The 17,920-nt window shown below is 43.7% G+C and overlaps 2 protein-coding genes across 5 annotated transcripts in view; both read left to right on the forward strand.

Annotated features, from left to right (window-relative positions):
- Positions 1-7,441, forward strand: part of LOC130521653 (NLR family CARD domain-containing protein 3-like) — a 195,463-nt gene extending 188,022 nt beyond the window's left edge. Inside the window, exons 2-6 of one of the 3 annotated variants that reach the window (XM_057025378.1) lie at positions 4,341-4,363; positions 4,849-5,016; positions 5,617-5,716; positions 5,985-6,097; positions 6,198-7,441. In XM_057025378.1, coding sequence (XP_056881358.1) covers positions 6,082-6,097; positions 6,198-7,375 — 1,194 coding nt within the window. In that variant the 5' untranslated portion in view covers positions 4,341-4,363; positions 4,849-5,016; positions 5,617-5,716; positions 5,985-6,081 and the 3' untranslated portion in view covers positions 7,376-7,441. Of the gene's footprint in view, positions 1-2,792; positions 3,369-4,340; positions 4,364-4,848; positions 5,017-5,616; positions 5,717-5,984; positions 6,098-6,197 lie in introns of those variants that run through there. The other 2 variants (XM_057025376.1, XM_057025377.1) reach the window with 2 other exon arrangements.
- On the forward strand, positions 1,420-13,599 carry LOC130521652 (ribonuclease inhibitor-like). Of its 2 annotated transcripts, XM_057025374.1 has the most exons (6): positions 1,420-2,141; positions 8,945-9,121; positions 9,516-9,689; positions 9,992-10,165; positions 11,992-12,165; positions 13,075-13,599. In XM_057025374.1, exons 1-6 carry the CDS (start codon positions 1,426-1,428, stop codon positions 13,310-13,312), a joined length of 1,653 nt encoding a protein of 550 aa, XP_056881354.1. In that variant the 5' UTR covers positions 1,420-1,425; the 3' UTR covers positions 13,313-13,599. The 2 variants fall into 2 exon arrangements, with proteins under 2 accessions (XP_056881354.1, XP_056881355.1); XM_057025375.1 differs by lacking the exon at positions 9,516-9,689 and having other exon boundaries at positions 1,422-2,141.
- The last annotated feature ends 4,321 nt before the right edge of the window (positions 13,600-17,920 follow it).

The following is a 17,920-nucleotide window of genomic DNA, read 5'->3' on the forward strand; positions in this document are numbered from 1 at the left end:
ATTGAAACATTTTAAAATGACCTCATATAGTCTAGTGCAGGGGTCACCAACCTTTCTGAGACGGAGAGCTACTTCCTGGGTACTGAATCATGTGAAGGGCTCCCAGTTTGATACACACTTCTGAAATAGCCAATTTGCTCAATTTACCTTTAACTAATGTCATTAATAGTTAATGATATTCATCTCTGCAAAGACACTGATCATGTTAATGATTTCTCACAATCAATATCAACAATGATTTAACAAGATCGGGAACAGATAAATATAAATATGCAACACTTTATTTCTATATTTTGTCTTAGTGCAAGTGTTTTTCAAATTGAAATAAATGTTCAAAACCATTTTAAAATGATCACTTCTACAACAGTCCTAGGAAATCCCAATGTCCCATTTTTACCAGCCACTGACATTTTTTAACAAATCATGAATTACTTTGCACCACGTTTATACAAATAATAAATCATGTAAAATACAAAGATAAACTTTCAGATTTTAAAATAAATCTGATTACGTTTTGAACTTTACACTTAAGTCTGCAGATTTTTTCACATTAACATTTTAACATAAACAATTGATCCATTTTACAAACACATTTAACAAATTCTGAAGGAGACACCAAATCTGGTGTCCGTTTCTTTGTCCGTTGGGGGGAAGCCTGGCGTTGCTGCGGTTACCAGTGTGTTGTCCTCTGGTGGGGAACTTGACAGTGCAGCTCTGAGTGAGTCTGGCAGATGTGCATCAGGGAGGCGTCTTCTGTGTTGGTTCTTGATGAAGTTCATGTCAGAAAAGGCTGATTCACAAAGAGAGGTCGAACCAAAAAGGCTTGCAACCTTCATAGCTGCTGTACATACACCACTGTACTTTTCTGTGTCAACAAGGCACCAAAAGTTTGGTGCAGCCTGAGAGGCTTTGAGCTGCAGCTCATTTCACAATGTTACAATTTCAATTTGCATCTGTGCAGCATCCAGGCTGAAGGTTGCACTGAACTGCTGAGCAATGCATGATATGTCCACGTTCATGAAAGGGTTAGAAATGAAGGACACACATGGCTCAAGCTGATCCAGGTCACAAAACCTGTTCTCAAACTCCTGCCCAAGTCTTTTTATGAGCTGAGAGCACTTTTCTGCGCTTTAGTCCAAAGCCTCACATGCAGAAGCGTTGTCTTTCAGCACCACCTGCACAGAGGGGAAGTGCAGCACCTTTTGTCTGTAAATGCATAGAGAAAATGTTCATCTTGGCTTTAAATGCATTTACAGCACTGATCCTATCAGCAACAGTCTCACCTTTGCCTTGCAGCTCCCAGTTCAAACTGTTCCGTTTCCCAGTAATGTCCGTTAAAAATGCAAGGTCAAGTGTCCAGTCAGTGTCCTCCAGCAGCGCGGCGTCTTCCCCTCTGGACTGCATGAACTCAGAAGACCTGGAGCGATGTGGACTGGACGTCTCCGAGGTGTCGGTGTACTCAGGAGTTTGTACAGAGATCTTCAAGAGAGAGAGTGTGATCTTCCAGAAATCAGTCTACTGCTTTGTTCATCTGAGCATTCAGGAGTTCTGGCTGCCGTCTACATGTTCCACCGTTACACCAGGAAAGACACAGCGGTTATAAGTCACTTCCTAAAATATTCTAAACAAAACCGCTTTTCCTGGTTTGCTGGGTTGTTAAATAACGATCCAGTCACATCTCTTGATGACTTCCTCGGGAGAGCACTAATGAAATCTCTTGAAAGTAAAAATGGCCACCTGGACTTGTTTGTTCGCTTCCTTCATGGTCTCTCTCTGGAGTCCAATCAGAGGATCTTGGGTGGACTGTTGGATCAGAGGAACAGCCACCCAGAAACCATCCAGAAGGTCCTCAACAACCTGAAGGAGGTGAACAGTGATGAAATCTCCCCAGACAGAAGCATCAACATCTTCCACTGTCTGATGGAGATGAAGGATCAGTCAGTCCATCAGGAGATCCAAGAGTTCCTGAAGTCAGGGGAGAAATCAGAGAGGAGACTGTCAGTGATCCACTGTTCAGCTCTGGCCTACCTGCTGCAGATGTCAGAGAAGGTTCTGGATGAGCTGAACCTGCAGCAGTACAACACCTCAGAGGAGGGACGACGTCGCCTGATTCCAGCTGTGAGGAACTGCAGGAAGGCCGTGTAAGTAAAGATTTCTGGGGCCGGACATCGGCGTTTAAATCAAGCGAGTGGATCATGTCAGGTAGCAATACCCCCTCCAGTGGTCATTCCTTCAATTCTTTATCTCCATTGCAGCGTCCTTAAATTAAAAAACAACAACAATTCATCCAGAAATGTTCAACACTGGCTGGATATAAGTTCAAAGGTCAATCCAGACAAACCAACATAAGGCAGGAATAATAGGAGCCACAAGTTAACTTACTAGTTACCTTGTCTCTCCTCTACCTGTCCTCCCCCTTCTCCTCCTCTCTCCCTACCCCCCCCCCCCCCATCAGCAGGAGCCCCCCCCCCATATGAGCCTGGTCCTGCTCAAGGTTTCTTCCTGTTAAAGGGGAGATTTTCCTGTTGATTGTTAGGGATTAGGCCCTGGGATTCTGCATAGCACTAAGTTTGACTACAACAGACATTACAAATAAAGATGATTTGATTTGATTTAAAAGTAAAAGAACTGCGCCTGAAAATGAAGCAGAAGCAATAAAAACCCAACACCAGCGAAGCTTTCGAAGAATCTCAGGTATTGATGAAAAATTCTGGAAATCATGATGGGAGATATTTTTCTCACGGCTCAAATTCCACAGGTATTAAGTGATTAAATGGATTTAATGGTGATATTCTGGAGTCCACAATTTCAGGTGAAGTTACACTGGGGAACAATTTGAAAATATCCTGTTGAAATTATTCTAAATTATTCTGATTAAAAATAAAATTGGCACGCTGATTCCAAAATTACAGTCATTTCCCCCCCAGCCCATCAAGTTTTGAAAGCTTCTCCTCCAGATCAGCAAATTTCCCCTAATGAGCTGGAGTCAGACTGGCCAGCTGATGACAACTGGATCAGCTCCGTTGGTGCCGTCACCATTAAGAGGTGTGTGCAGCCCCCAAAAGGTCACTACTGTCAATATCCTATAGGGACACTTTGAACCAGAGGGGATCCTATAGATCAAAAAGTTGACACAGTTTGATTCCGCACCCAAAAACGAACATCTGTCAGACGAACTCCAGTTGTTTCCCAGTATTTCAGTTAAAACGTGGACCAAATTGTTCTGAAGAGAGGCGCTTGTGCTGGATATGACGCGATCAAAACACAAACACGTGACGTGTAGAGGAAGAAGAAGCGAAAGTGAAAGTTCTCAACTTCGGGCTCCATTTTGAGTGACCGAGCCCTGATGGAAAACCTCTAATATTCAGGTAGCATTTGGTTCTTTCACTGCTGTCGTCTCGAATCAATGTTCCGCTGCGAGATGCGGCTTAATAAGCTGCGTGTTCGCAATGAGCGTGCGCGTGTTTCGGACGCACATTGCGGCTGGTCGACGGGAATGTTGTGACGGATGATCAAACTTTGTAGCGTGTTTCCTCTAACTGCGTTTTCCGCTAACCCTGAGCCAACATTTTAGAGGGTGAGGAAGCACATTTTAATACTCACAATAAGTCGACAATATTATTTGCAGTTAGTGGAAAAATCCACGGAAAGAGGGACACAAACGCGACAGTTTTAGCCTCCTCTCTTTGTCCCTCCACCAGGGGACAATCAATCCTTTATTTAAAAAAGGAGAGTATGTAAAGAGGGAGAGATCAAGGCATTCCATTTTATTGTTTTAACAACTGGGTCTTTGTGGAATATGAATTTGTTATTATGGATTTATGAAATTTGTTCTGTTTTGAATGAAGCAGTCAAGAAAACGAAAGGAAACCTAAACCCATGGTGTTTTGATATTTTTGGTCCTGTACATGTGGTCAGATCAGATTAGTCTGAGCAGAATTGGGTGTTTTTTGCCCTTTGCTGTGTGTCATCTATTCTATTCAGCATGTTGGGTTGCTTGACTTCTGTTGGGTTGTGGCAACTTGATCATCACTTCTGAGATATTGACACACCTTTTTCCTGAGGCTGGCTCCAATGCTGCCAACACACCTGGCCATGGATATGGTGGGACTTCTGTGATGAGTGGGGTCAGAGGTGGTGGACAAGCTCTGCTCCAAAACAAGCTTGCTAGATATGTTTGGGATCTCCTCCGCCACAACCACCAGCTGCAACTAGTAGCTGTGCACGCCATGCAGAGTTTTGACCTCTAGGTCAGGCTACAAATGTTTTTTCCAGCACCATCATGTGTTCGTGAGAAACATGATGCGCCTGATCAAAAAAAGCTGCTTGTAATCTGACAGACGAGCCATGATGAGATGTCAAGGTGCGTTGTTGAAAATGAAGATCCTCTTCTTGGAATCCTGTCTGAGATGACAGAAGATGATGCTGCATTTGACCCACTTTGATGATGTGATGACATATTTCTGTTTAGTTTTGAATGCATTCTCATCTTATTTGTTGAATTTAATGTTGAGAACTGACATCTTGAAAGAATTTAGGTTTTCTTGTAAACCATAACCAGATAAAAAATGATTTAATTTGTATTTGTGTGCGTCCGTCTATGCCACCGCACCTTTTGAAACACCCAGGAGAAACATTTTTTCCACAACTATTTTATGTTTAACATGGTGTAAACTTTTAAGATGTCCCAAAACTTTTTTCGAATATATATGTGGCATGTATGACGTACAGGGTTACATCATATAATAGATTTTGATGTGAATGAGCCGACAATACGTCATTGGACAGACCTCTGCTTGTCTTCATGCTGAGAATCATGTTCTTTAATCTTCTTTTCTGTGTCAGCAGACTGTTCCTGCTTAACCGTTTAGACTCACATTTAAAAATGAGCGAATGTGTGATGGAAGAGGAAGAGAGAGCAAAGTCCGTAGTGTCCAGCTGTGTGTCCATGAAGAGCGACAGGTCCAAAGACCTCCCTGAAAACTTCGGTATTGGACCTCAAGGCTCACCTTTAAAGTAAGGTTTTCTGAACCACAACTCTGCCTTAGAACATTTCACAACCATACAAAACATCATTTTGTAGGTATTAGCCTCCACTATCGTGAAAAATGAAATTCATCAGCTCTTTAAAATGAAACGGTGCACAGTCCTTTCACCATGTTGGCCTGTGGAAAACCAGTGTTGTCGGCCCGATGGACCAGCGTCCCCGTCGTTGCCGGACCACCGTTGGCCACCAGTTGGGCTTTGGGATCAAAGTGGGGGCGTTTCCTGTATCCGGTTCTCCTCACGGATCCATGACTACAACATGTTGCTGCAAGTGCAGAGACGTTTGCTCTGGAAAGAACTTTAGAGCACATTCAGTGCTGCAGGATGAGGGGCTGGAAAAGATGCCAGTTCTTTTCTCACTGCAGGGAACAGTTAAAAAAAGCAGCTTAAACTCTGAAAACATGAAAATTATACAGATACATCATTGATTTATTGATTCAGTTGTTATCAGAATGGATTAGAAATGTTCCTGTTTGATAAAAATGCAGTGAATTGGGATTATTTAGCTACAACCTCTACAGATTATTTACCTTCATCACAGTCTCATCACTATTTCTGATGTTTCCTCAGGATGGACGAGGACAGAGCAGAGTCCACAGTGCCCAGCTGTGTCCCTGAAGAGTGACCGGTCCAAAGGTGTAATAATAGAATTCAGAAGTTCAGAGAAAATGTAAGAAAACTAAAGCGTGATGATGTGTTTGTGTGCCAGCTGTTAGTCACATTAACAGCAGCAGGTTGTGAGTTTATTATTGGAGATGTTTAACACTTAAACTCAGACAGTCATATAGTTACAGACTTAATGTGAATATTGTTGATTAGAAACAAGAATCAGGTTTAAACTGAAAGATGAATTCAGACATAAATGCTGGAACAATATTGAGTCTTGATCAGGTTTTTCATCCTATAAATCAAAGGACTAATAGAGATGTGTTTCATAGTGAGAGGGGGGAGCACATCCTATCAAACTGGGACCAGTCAGCTCCACCAGGAGAGTCCTCTTGTTCACAATCTGGAAGCAGATCTGGAGATGCTGAAATGAAGCCCAAACAAAGTAAAACTGTTCAATATGAGATTTAATTTGTGATGTCATGAATTTGTAGTTGTGTTGATGATTTATTATAGATGGAAATCATTGGTTTACTTATGTTCAGGAAGTGATCTGCAGGAGGTGATAGAAGGTCATAAGATCAGTCTGAAGAGAAGATGTGAACATGTGACTGAAGGAACTAATGAAGCAGGAAGTGGAACCCTGCTGAACAAGATCTACACTGAGCTCTACATCACTGAGGGACAAAGTGAGGAGGTGGACACACAACATGAGGTGAGACAGCTTGAGAGAACCTCCAAGAAGAACATCCAGGACACTCCAATCAAGTGCCAGGACATCTTCAAAGTCTTATCTGAGCAACAGAGACACATCAGAGTGGTTCTGACCAACGGTGTCGCCGGCGTTGGAAAAACCTTCTCAGTGCAGAAGTTCAGTCTGGACTGGGCAGAAGGTTTGGAGAACCAAGACATCAGTCTGGTGCTTCCGCTCTCATGCAGGGAGCTGAACTTGATCAGAGATGAGCAGCACAGTCTTCTCTCACTGCTTCATGTTTTCCATCCAACATTACAGAAGATCAGAGCAGAAGATCTGACTGTCTGGAAACTTCTGTTCATCTTTGATGGCCTGGATGAAAGCAGATTTTCACTGGATTTCAACAACCATCAGCTCATCTCTGATGTCACACAAGTATCGTCAGTTGAGGTGCTCCTGGTGAACCTCATCCAGGGGAACCTGCTTCCCTCAGCTCTCATCTGGATCACCTCCAGACCTGCAGCAGCCCATCAGATTCCTCCCTCGTGTGTTGACAGGATCACAGAAGTACGAGGCTTCACTGACTCCCAGAAGGAGGAGTACTTCAGGAGGAGGTTCAGTGATGAAGATCTGTCCAAGAGAATCATCTCACACATCAAGGCCTCCAGGAGCCTCCACATCATGTGTCTGATCCCAGTTTTCTGCTGGATCACTGCTATAGTTCTGGAGGACATGATGACCAGAGACCAGAGAGGAGAGCTGCCCAAAACCCTGACTGACCTCTACTCACACTTCCTGAGGGTTCAGATAAAGAGGAAGAAGCAGAAGTATGGAGGAAAGCAGAGACCAGAGGAACTGACTGAGGCTGATAAAGAACTCCTTCTGAAGTTGGGTCGGCTGGCGTTTGAACATCTGGAGAAAGGAAACATCATGTTCTACTCAGAAGACCTGGAGCGATGTGGACTGGACGTCTCCGAGGTGTCGGTGTACTCAGGAGTTTGTACAGAGATCTTCAAGAAGAGAGTGTGATCTTCCAGAAATCAGTCTACTGCTTTGTTCATCTGAGCATTCAGGAGTTTCTGGCTGCCGTCTACATGTTCCACCACCGTTACAAACCAGGAAAGACACAGCGGTTATAATCAGTTCCTAAAGTATTCTAAACAAAACCGCTTTTCCTGGTTTGCTGGTTGTTAAATTACGATCCAGTCACATCTCTTGATGTCTTCCTCATGAGAGCACTAATGAAATCTCTTGAAAGTAAAAATGGCCACCTGGACTTGTTTGTTCGCTTCCTTCATGGTCTCTCTCTGGAGTCCAATCAGAGGATCTTGGGTGGACTGTTGGATCAGAGGAACAGCCACCCAGAAACCATCCAGAAGGTCCTCAACAACCTGAATGAGGTGAACAGTGATGAATCTCCCCCAGACAGAAGCATCAACATCTTCCACTGTCTGATGGAGATGAAGGATCAGTCAGTCCATCAGGAGATCCAAGAGTTCCTGAAGTCAGGGGAGATATCAAAGAGGAGACTGTCAGTGATCCACTGTTCAGCTCTGGCCTACCTGCTGCAGATGTCAGAGGAGGCTCTGGATGAGCTGAACCTGCAGCAGTACAACACCTCAGATGAGGGACGACGTCGCCTGATTCCAGCTGTGAGGAACTGCAGGAAGGTCGTGTAAGTAAGATTTCTGGGGCCGGACATCGGCGTTTAAATCAAGCGAGTGGATCATGTCAGGTAGCAATACCCCCTCCAGTGGTCATTCCTTCAATTCTTTATCTCCATTGCAGCGTCCATAAATTAAAAAAACAACAATTTATCCAGAAATGTTCAACACTGGCTGGATATAAGTTCAAAGGTCAATCCAGACAAACCAACATAAGGCAGGAATAATAGGAGCCACAAGTTAACTTACTATCATGAAATTACTGTCATGTCATTAAATAACTTTTGTTTGTTTGTATACATCGTATTCTAACGACAGGAAAACACATTTTAACTAATGACACGTGACTATTTTGCTTCATTTGTTCAACGTAAAAACAAAGCCGGCCTCGTTGGTTTAAATGGGTGTTTTAGGTCTTTGTGGCGGTTCCGTTTGGAGCCTTTATGTGACCCACAAAGTTGTTGGACCCTTCCACACCCGTTAGGTGGCAACTTCATCACTAGCAACAAAAGGTGCAGTGAAAATGATTTGAAGGGAAACAGGCAGATATAACAGAAGCTGAGGGCAATCGATGCCACCAGAGACTCTGATGTCATCGATCGGATCGCTGAATTAAGACTTGACGCACAATCGTACAAATTGGATGAAATGCAAAATATCCAAGAGCCGATAGACAGATAAAAAGATGCACGCTTCTTTAAAACCATTTGCTATAATCATTTTAAAATATTGAGTAATTATGAGCTGTTCTAAAATAAGACAAATGTAGAATAATTCAGTTGCATTTCAGATCTGATGGTCGTTCAAACTGTTGCTCTACGGTGTGAATTTAGCTTTTCCAGGAAATGAGCTACATTTGTGGTGAGGTAGATTCTCAGATAAGTTGATTATAAATCCCAAGTTTGACTCACTATTTTTGTTTCATACACAACAGACTGTCTGGTCGTTTTCTTTCAAAGAGTCATTGGGAAGTTGTGGCCTCAGCAATGAGGTCGAACCCTTCTCATCTACGGGAGCTGAGCTTAAGCTGGAACCAAAGCCTGAGAGATGCTGACGTAAAGTTACTGTCTTCTGCAATGATGCATCCAAACTGCAGACTGGAGACGCTCAGGTCAGGAGGCCTCTGTTGGTCTTTTCTAAATTTCTTTACATTTTCTGCTTTTCTCTTCATTTTCATATTTAGAAATGTGTTTTTATTTGCCCCATTTATTCCTTTTCCAGGCTGGGGTTCTGCAGGTTATCAGAGATCAGCTTTGACTCTCTGGCCTCTGCGCTGAGGTCCAATCCCTCCCATCTGAGGGTTCTAGACCTGAGTGAGGCCAAGCTGAAGGATCCAGCAGCGAAGCAGCTCCGTGGTGCTCTCCAGGATCTTCTCTGTAAGCTGGAGACGCTCAGGTCAGGAGGCCTCTGTTGGTCTTTTCTAAATTTCTTTACATTTTCTGCTTTTCTCTTCATTTTCATATTTAGAAATGGGTTTTTATTTGCCCCATTTATTCATTTTCCAGGCTGTCACACTGCAATTTATCAAAGATCAGCTGTGACTCTCTGGCCTCGGCACTGAGGTCCAATCCCTCCCATCTGAGGGTTCTGGACCTGACTGAGACCGACCTGCAGGATCCAGGAGTGAAGCTGCTCTGTTCTGGACTGGAGAGTCTAAACTGTCAGCTGGAGACTCTCAGGTCAGCTTTCTTTTATCTTCGACATAACAACTAAATAATGAAAGGCTTCAAGATAAACTCCATTGACTTTTGGAGAAGAGAAGTTTAGTATGAATTGAAATGAGCCATTGAAAGTCAATTTTATTGATACTTTTTAACTATGTTGTTGCTGTAATATCCCAGTTTATCAGTGGGGGGCCAGAGCTCTCCTGACTCCAAGGCCCTGATTAATAATGAAATAAAATTAAATAATGATTTTGAGCAAGTGTAATATGACTTTTCCTCCAATAAGAGATCATTTCTTGCCATGATTCCTTATCCAGACTGAGTGACTGCAGTTTATCAGAGATCAGCTGTGACTCTCTGGCCTCGGCGCTGAGGTCCAATCCCTCCCATCTGAGGGTTCTGGACCTGAGTTGGAACCAGCTGAAGGATCCAGGAGTGAAGCGGCTCTGTGGTTTTCTCCAGGATCCTCTCTGTAAGCTGGAGACTCTCAGGTCAGTCAGAGATGATCCAGTACTTTCCCAGGTGTAACTAGTTAGACAATAACTGTTTCCATGTTTGATCTTTGTTATAAACGTAGTGTTACAGTTCTCAGAAAAAAGACCACACAGGACAGATTTGCAGTATTAAATTGGTTGTGGAAATCTGTCCCATGTGAGGATGGTCATCAATGACTAGAAAGGAAGTATCAGTTGTAGATTTGTCTTGTTTTATTTTAGGCTGGCCACAAAACCGCCCAAACATTCGGACCAATCAAAAATGGTTCTTCCTGTCTTTTAAAGATCAGAAGGAAAACTAGAAAACCCAAAAAGAAAGCTGCTGCAGTGTGCCATGCCCCTTCTCTACTGAGAAAAGCCATCCCAAAAAAGAGAAAAGCCAAGTGTGAAGTGAGCACCCTGTTAAACCTTGGTACCGAAAGCCTGCAGTCATTCTCATCTTAGGTGGCTTCATTCCAGCCAGAAGCCCAAACCTGCCTCCCTCTTAAAGGGGCAGCAGGTCAGTCCAACCACAGAAACCTTCATGAAGATCTGAAGCTTTCAGCATCCACAATTGTTGCACCTCACTTCCATTGGAGTCCAAATCAGAAGTCAACAAGTTGATTCTACACCGATTCTACACAATGCAACCATTCTAAAAATGTTTCCATCCATAAGTTTTCACACATTTTTATATAAATCTGTTTGTTCATCGCCTCCTTCTGTTGTAATGGTCATTAAAGAAAATGACCTTATTTGAGTTTTTCTCCTCACAATATGACTTTCTATGAACGATGCAATAAATGCAGCTTGCAATCTAAGACAATATGGAAGTATGTGTCTATAATAGTAGTGGAAGTAGCTCATAAAATAATACATTTGCTCTTCTCATCGAATCTTTCTATGTTATTAAAGAAAAACCTGCTCTTAGTCAACAACATCTAAGACATCAGCCAAAAATCCTAATTTTATACAATATAATATAAAACAGTAGAGAAGACTCTTTCTGCAGAGACACTGGTGGCAGGAATGCAGAAGTATCACCTGCTCAACTTGGAAGGTGGAGCAGAAACCACCAGCTGAGAAGGTCCTCAGCGAGAGGAAGTGGTGGAGAACCATGAAACTTGCTCAGCTCCACCTCAGCTCCAGAGACGGGCTGAGCTGGAGCTGTGGCACCAGGTATCGCCCAGAAGAGCCTCCAACAAACAAGCTCTTCTCTTGGGAGGAGAGGGCTTTGACTCTCAGCTCAGTGTGCTTGTCTCTAGTAGGTGGCAGCTGCACCTTTTCCTGAGGTCCTTGTTGATGCCCTGAGGGGAATTGATGCTCCTGCAATGTTTTCTGGCAGCATTGAGCTTGCAGTGGGGCAATCAAACACACTGTGGGGTGGCTCTCTTTCCTTCTCTCATCTGGAGAACAAGTGACACCAGCTGCCAATCATTGTTGGAGAAATGTGCAGCCAGGGGAACGATGCGTCCAGACTATAGCCACCCTTCCAGCATCCAGCAGTGTCTAAAACCTTTGATTTGGTTTCACCAGAGAGTGTAGGGATTGCAGGGTCGGTGCAGCATCGCCCACAAGCTATCAGGAGTGGGTCGCTTTGTCCCAACTCCTGACAAGAGTTGAGTGCTATTGAGAAATGTGGTCTCACAAACCTGGAAGGTATTTTGACCCACACACACTTTACATACGCTGGAGATCTTGTCCAACCGCCCTGAAAGAACCCAAAATAGGAACATACGCAGATAAGCCGGTGCAGGACGAGAGGTTTGTTGCTTGGAAGCTGTGTTTTGCTCTGGTACATGTTGATTTTTATTTGTCTTCTCTCAAAATAATTGTTATTTTAGCCTAAGTCGCTGCAGTTTATCCAAGACCAGCTGTGATTCTGTGGCCTCAGCTCTGAAGTCCAACCTCTCCCATCTGAGGTTTCTGGACCTGAGCTTCAACACGTTGCAGGATTCAGGAGTGAAGCGGCTCTGTTCTGGACTGAAGAGTCCAAACTGTAAACTGGAGAGGCTCAGGTCAGTCTTCATTTTTCTACCTATATACCAGCTGCTAAGATGGTGAAGTGAGGCTGTTCTCAACACTGCTGTGATGCACCACATTAAAGAAATTCCTTGTAATATCGTGAATTCAGGTCTGACCCAACTAAGAACTAACGTAGGTTTAGTACTGACGCAGATAACATGCAGACCTGCACCGTATAACCTTATCCTGCATTTTTCAGATTGCTTTACTGCAGTTTATCAAGATCAGCTGTGGCTCTCTGGCCTCGGCGCTGAGGTCCAATCCCTCCCATCTCAGAGAACTGGACCTGAGTTGGAACCAGCTGCAGGATTCAGGAGTGAAGCTGCTCTGTGGTTTTCTCCACTTTCCAAACTGCCGACTGGAACTCTGAGGTAAACACCATTCTCAAAAATGTCCATTATTCCATCCGAGGGTCCTCACACTTTCTGAGTGTGTGTGTTGTGCCCAGTTCCTTCAGGAGGGAGGGCCACACGGGGACCACTTATTCATGATAAATTGATTTAAGGACAATGAAAAAGCCGACAGATGGTAACCAAAATTAGACAAAACTAGGTGAGGGTGCCTGGTAGACACCAGCCAACGAGGAGGGAGATGGTGAGGGAGACAGGAAGTCATCTAAGACAGGTTGTGCCTTTAAAGATGAGCCACAGGTGAGATGGATCTCCATGATGAGATGGGAGGGAAAGAGGTGGGAGAACCTGGGAAGAGTGAGGGCCAGAACAATATATATTCTCCTCTGGAACAGTGCAAACCTGAGAGGTTGGAATTGTGGTAATTACATATTACTATCATTTTTTAACCTGTAACTAAATGAAATATTTACAGATCATGCCTTTGATTAACCTTTCAGATTAATACTGGTTTCACTTATAACCTTATAAAACTTTCCCTTCTTTATTTAGATTAAGGGACTGCAGTTTATCAGAGATCAGCTGTGGCTCTCTGGCCTCGGCGCTGAGGTCCAATCCCTCCCATCTCAGAAAACTGGACCTGAGTCGGAACCAGCTGCAGGATTCAGGAGTGAAGCTGCTGTCTGATCTCGTAGAGAATCCACACTATGGGCTGGAGACATTGAGACGTAGCTGGTTGAAGCCAGTCAACTCCCGCTCATCTGCTGCATCACTCACTGACCACTGGTGAAGAGCATCTGTGGAAACATCTGCCGTCTACTCCCTCCATAGATGAAAAATTCAGTTTTTAAAAAGCGCTGGTGGACTTTCAGGAGATCAGTCGATGGTCGACAAAGCAGAAGCAGCTTCGCCTTGAAGTTAAATTAGTTCCTGGTATCACACAATGCATCTTTATAAAGTTCTAAATGGCTCCTCGGCCACTCTTCTAAGCATGGAAACATTCTCTTAATTGTCTCTTCAAATGTCTGTATTATACGTTACTATTTTACATCATGCCTTCAGAATCTTTAGGGTTTAGTATTTCAATCAATCAATCAATCTTTATTTATATAGCGTCTTATACAATCAAAAATTGTTTCAAGGCGCTTTCCAGAATCCCAGGGCCTGACCCCAGACAAGCAACAGTGGCAAGGAAAACTCCCCTTTAACAGGAAGAAACCTTGAGCAGGACCAGGCTCATGTAGGGGGACCCTCCTGCTGATGGCCGGCTGGGTAAAGAGAGAGGAGAAGGGGGAGGACAGGTAGAGGATAGGATAGGTAGGAGAGGAGAGGAGAGGGGTAGAGGAGAGGAGAAGTAGAGTGAAGGGGAGGTAGAGGAGAGGAGAAGGAGAAGAGGAGGAGGGGAAAGAGGAAAGGAGAGGAGAGGAAAAGGAGAAGGAGGGGGAGAGGAGAGGAGAGGAGAGGAGAGGAGAGGCACAGAGCACAGAAACACACACAAAATATATGATGTACAATCACTTCAGCAGAAAAACTACACAAGAATCACCATAACTATTCTGCTTGATGAGGAGAGGAAAGGAGAGGAGAGGAGAGGAAACCATGACCCAGTGGAGTGACAGAGGCCTGTCAGGTGATCATGTTTCCGGACCCCGGCAGCCTCGGCCTATAACAGCACAGCTAAGATGTGACCTTACGATTAGACGACCCCCTAAGTATGATAATTTGTCTGTCTATGATAGTAACTGGAACTACTGAATTAGTAACAATAAGCTTTTTCAAAGAGGAAGGTTTTGAGTCTGATCTTAAAAGTAGCGATGGAGTCAGCCTCCCGTACCTGGACAGGGAGCTGGTTCCATAGCAGGGGGGCCTGGACAGGGAGCTGGTTCCATAGCATGGGGGCCTGGACAGGGAGCTGGTTCCATAGCAGGGGGGCCTGGTAGCTAAATGCTCGGCCCCCCATTCTACTCCTGGAAACTCTGGGAACCACAAGTAGACCAGCATTCTGAGAGCGGAGCGGTCTATTGGGCTGGTAAGGTATCACTAGCTCCTCCAGGTAGGATGGAGCTAGGCCTGAGGACCTTGTAGGTCAAAAGAAGGGTTTTAAAAATTATTCTAAATTTAACGGGCAGCCAATGAAGCGACGCCATTACAAGAGTCATGTGACCTCTGTGGTCAATACCTGTCAGAACTCTGGCTGCAGCATTTTAGATCAACTGGAGGCTTCTTAAAGAGTTGTTTGGACACCCTGATAATAAAGAGTTACAGTAGTCCAGCCTGGAAGTAACAAATGCATGGACTAACTTTTCAGCATCATGGTGGGTCAGCAGCTTCCTGATCTTTGTGATGTTCCTCAGGTGAAAAAAGGCACTTCTAGAGACTAATTTAATGTGTGAGTTGAAGGAGAGATTTTGATCAAAAGTTACTCCTAGATTCCTCACAGAGAGACTAGATGTTAATGAGATACCATCTAGAGTGATCATGTGATGTAATCTATCCCAGAGAGGTTCAGGACCAAACACCATGACCTCAGTTTTTCCTGGGTTAAGGAGGAGGAATTTGAAGACATCCAGGACTTTATGTCTTTAAGACAGGTCTGGAGCTTCACTAACTTCTCTGTCTCCTCTGGTTTCATGGGTAAATAAAGCTGAGTGTCATCAGCATAACAATGAACATTTATCCCATGCTGCCAAATAATGTTCCCTAAGGGAAGCATGTACAATGTGAAGAGGATTGGTCCGAGTACAGAACCTTGAGGAACTCCATGGCTAACCCTACTGTATGAGGAGGGAACACCATGGACATGGGCAAACTGGTATCTATCAGATAAGTATGATCTAAACCAGTCTAGTGCTGTCCCTTTAATCCCAATCACATGTTCCAGTCTCTGTAACAGGATGCTGTGATCAACTGGATCAAAAGCAGCACTGAGGTCCAGCAGAACCAGCATAGAGACCAGTCCATGATCGGAAGCTATGAGAAGATCATTAGTAACTTTAAGAAGTGCTGTTTCTGTCCTGTGATGAGCTCTAAAGCCTGACCGAAACATTTCAAACAGGCTGTTCCTCTGCAGGTGCTCCAGTAACTGAGTCACCACCACCTTCTCTAGAACTTTAGAGATAAAAGGAAGGTTGGATATTGGCCTATAATTTGCTAAGACATCAGGATCCAGTGATGATTTTTTAAGCAACGGCTTAATCACTGCCACCTTGTAGGACCGGGGTCCATAACCTGACACTAAAGAACCATTGATCTGGTCCAGGATAGAACTGCCTATCAATGGTAGAACATCCTTCAACAGGTGTGTTGGGATGGGATCTAAAGGACACGTGGTGGTCTTGGATTTCTGAATTAGTTACTGTATCTGTGACATGGAGCATTGGAATATTTCAGCTGCAGCCAGCAAAAACCCATCAGAATGACGGCTATCGGTGGGAACCGCAGGTCATTTGACTTTAGTCAATCTGGTAAATGTTATAGGATTTATTGCAATCTAATAAAAAACAAATAAGAATGTGGGAAATAGGAAATAAAAAGAAGCAAAATGACCAAATAAATCTCCCATGAATACTGTAAATTGTTGGATTGCAATACCTCTTGTGTGTCACTGCCAATCCGCGTGTTCTTTAAATGAAGACTTCAAGTAAACAAATGCCAATTTCAAAATGTATTTAGCACATAGAATCAATTCAGGATACAAATATTACAGAGCTCTGGGCCAGTTCATAACCCTAGCAACAACAGAGTCAATTGTCAGGGCATGAAGTCTGACGACCTAACTATCCCTTGACACAATCTTTTATAGAAAGACATATGTAAATTATTGATGCTAATTCAGTCCAATCCAGTCCTTCTTGGATGACCTCATCTTCTTCTTCCAGCCTCCTTTGATGTTGGTGCGGTCCTTCTTCTCCATTATCTTCCCAGATAGCCAGGTCAGAGGTCATTTTCCTGCCGAGGAACTTTATCAACACCAGTAAACTATGCTGTCACGTTTTACGATGGGGTCTACCACTTTTCCGTCTGACTGTCTCCTGGCTCCACTGTCTAAACAACATTCATGTCAAGGAAGGGTCAACTTACTTGCTTATGTTTATTCCTACTGAAGATTATATACTATCCCTAACTTCTAAACTAACTGTAACAGAAAACAAAAACATATAGTATAACACATGCTAACAAGATAAAAGATGCTAACAAGATATAATAATTCTCTTCAAAATTTAAAGATGTCAAGAATGGAATATCAGCTTAAATTTAATCAAACATAAAGTGAAAAGGCCTCCTTTAAGTTTACTGCAAAAATAAACAAAAAATCAAGAGCGACATGCGCCAAAAACATCTCATTCTCTCTTCTGTCTCCACTCATTCTTTTATATTCTCTTAAGATAATGGGGACGGGGTCGTGTGATAACAAAACAACCTAATTGGGGACTATATTTTTGTTGCAAGAACTTTGGCTATTCAGAAATTTCTGTGTTGGCTTCCACAGATTGTGCATCCACTAAAAACTCAGTGTTTTTGAGGAACTTCCAGGAGTGGCTGGAGTGGAGGCCAATGATGCTATAGCTACATATAGGTACATATAGATCACCGTTATCCTCAACCCAAAAGACCACTAGTTGGCGCAGCAATACTAAAGATAGGAGGTTGTGGTCGGTGCGCAGACGCGGAGTGATATCACGCACAAACGTGCCCTATGTTCTATATACCGTATATTCGCGACCAAAGGGCGCACCGTATTAAAAGGTGCAGCCTCAGTTACGGGTGCTATTTCTGTATTTAACACATACATCAGGCGCTCCGGATTATAGGGCGCGGGCATGGTAAAACACGCTACGATAGCTTAAAACATGCATGCTAGCGCGTATTTAGCACTTTTGCGAAAGCCGGCAAGTCGAACAACCGACAACAATGTTTCCAAAATTAAAATTTCCGTATTTTTCGTATTTTGTTATTAAGCCCCGGAGGACTGAAGCAGGACCGCTGTTAAAAATGTATCAGTCCACGCTTCCAGTTCTGGTGCAACGTCCAGTTCTGAATCTGCGTATTGACGTTTCAACGTCCCATCAGTAAACAGAGATGTCTGGATTGGTGTATTCGGGGATGTGGTGAATGTTGGAGTCACCCAGGATGAGGAAAGCTCTATTGCTTTTGAAGACCCAGTCCTGAATTCTGTGGTTGGGTCTGGCCAGGTGGTAATTTGGCCTATAGGTGGGAAGTGTTGAGGGTTGAGACGGGCTAAGAAATAAAGATGGCCAACTGTCACTTGGCTCTGGAGAAGTAACTGGAGGGGATGAGGGGGACGGAGGGGAAGAGGGGTGAGTTAGGTTTCAGTCAGTGGATGTGCTGGTGCTCTGGGGCTGATGAGCCAACAATGCAGACTCCCCTGATGTTTGTG

The sequence above is a fragment of the Takifugu flavidus genome, chromosome 2 (assembly GCF_003711565.1).
Source record: "Takifugu flavidus isolate HTHZ2018 chromosome 2, ASM371156v2, whole genome shotgun sequence".
Lineage (NCBI taxonomy): Eukaryota > Metazoa > Chordata > Actinopteri > Tetraodontiformes > Tetraodontidae > Takifugu > Takifugu flavidus.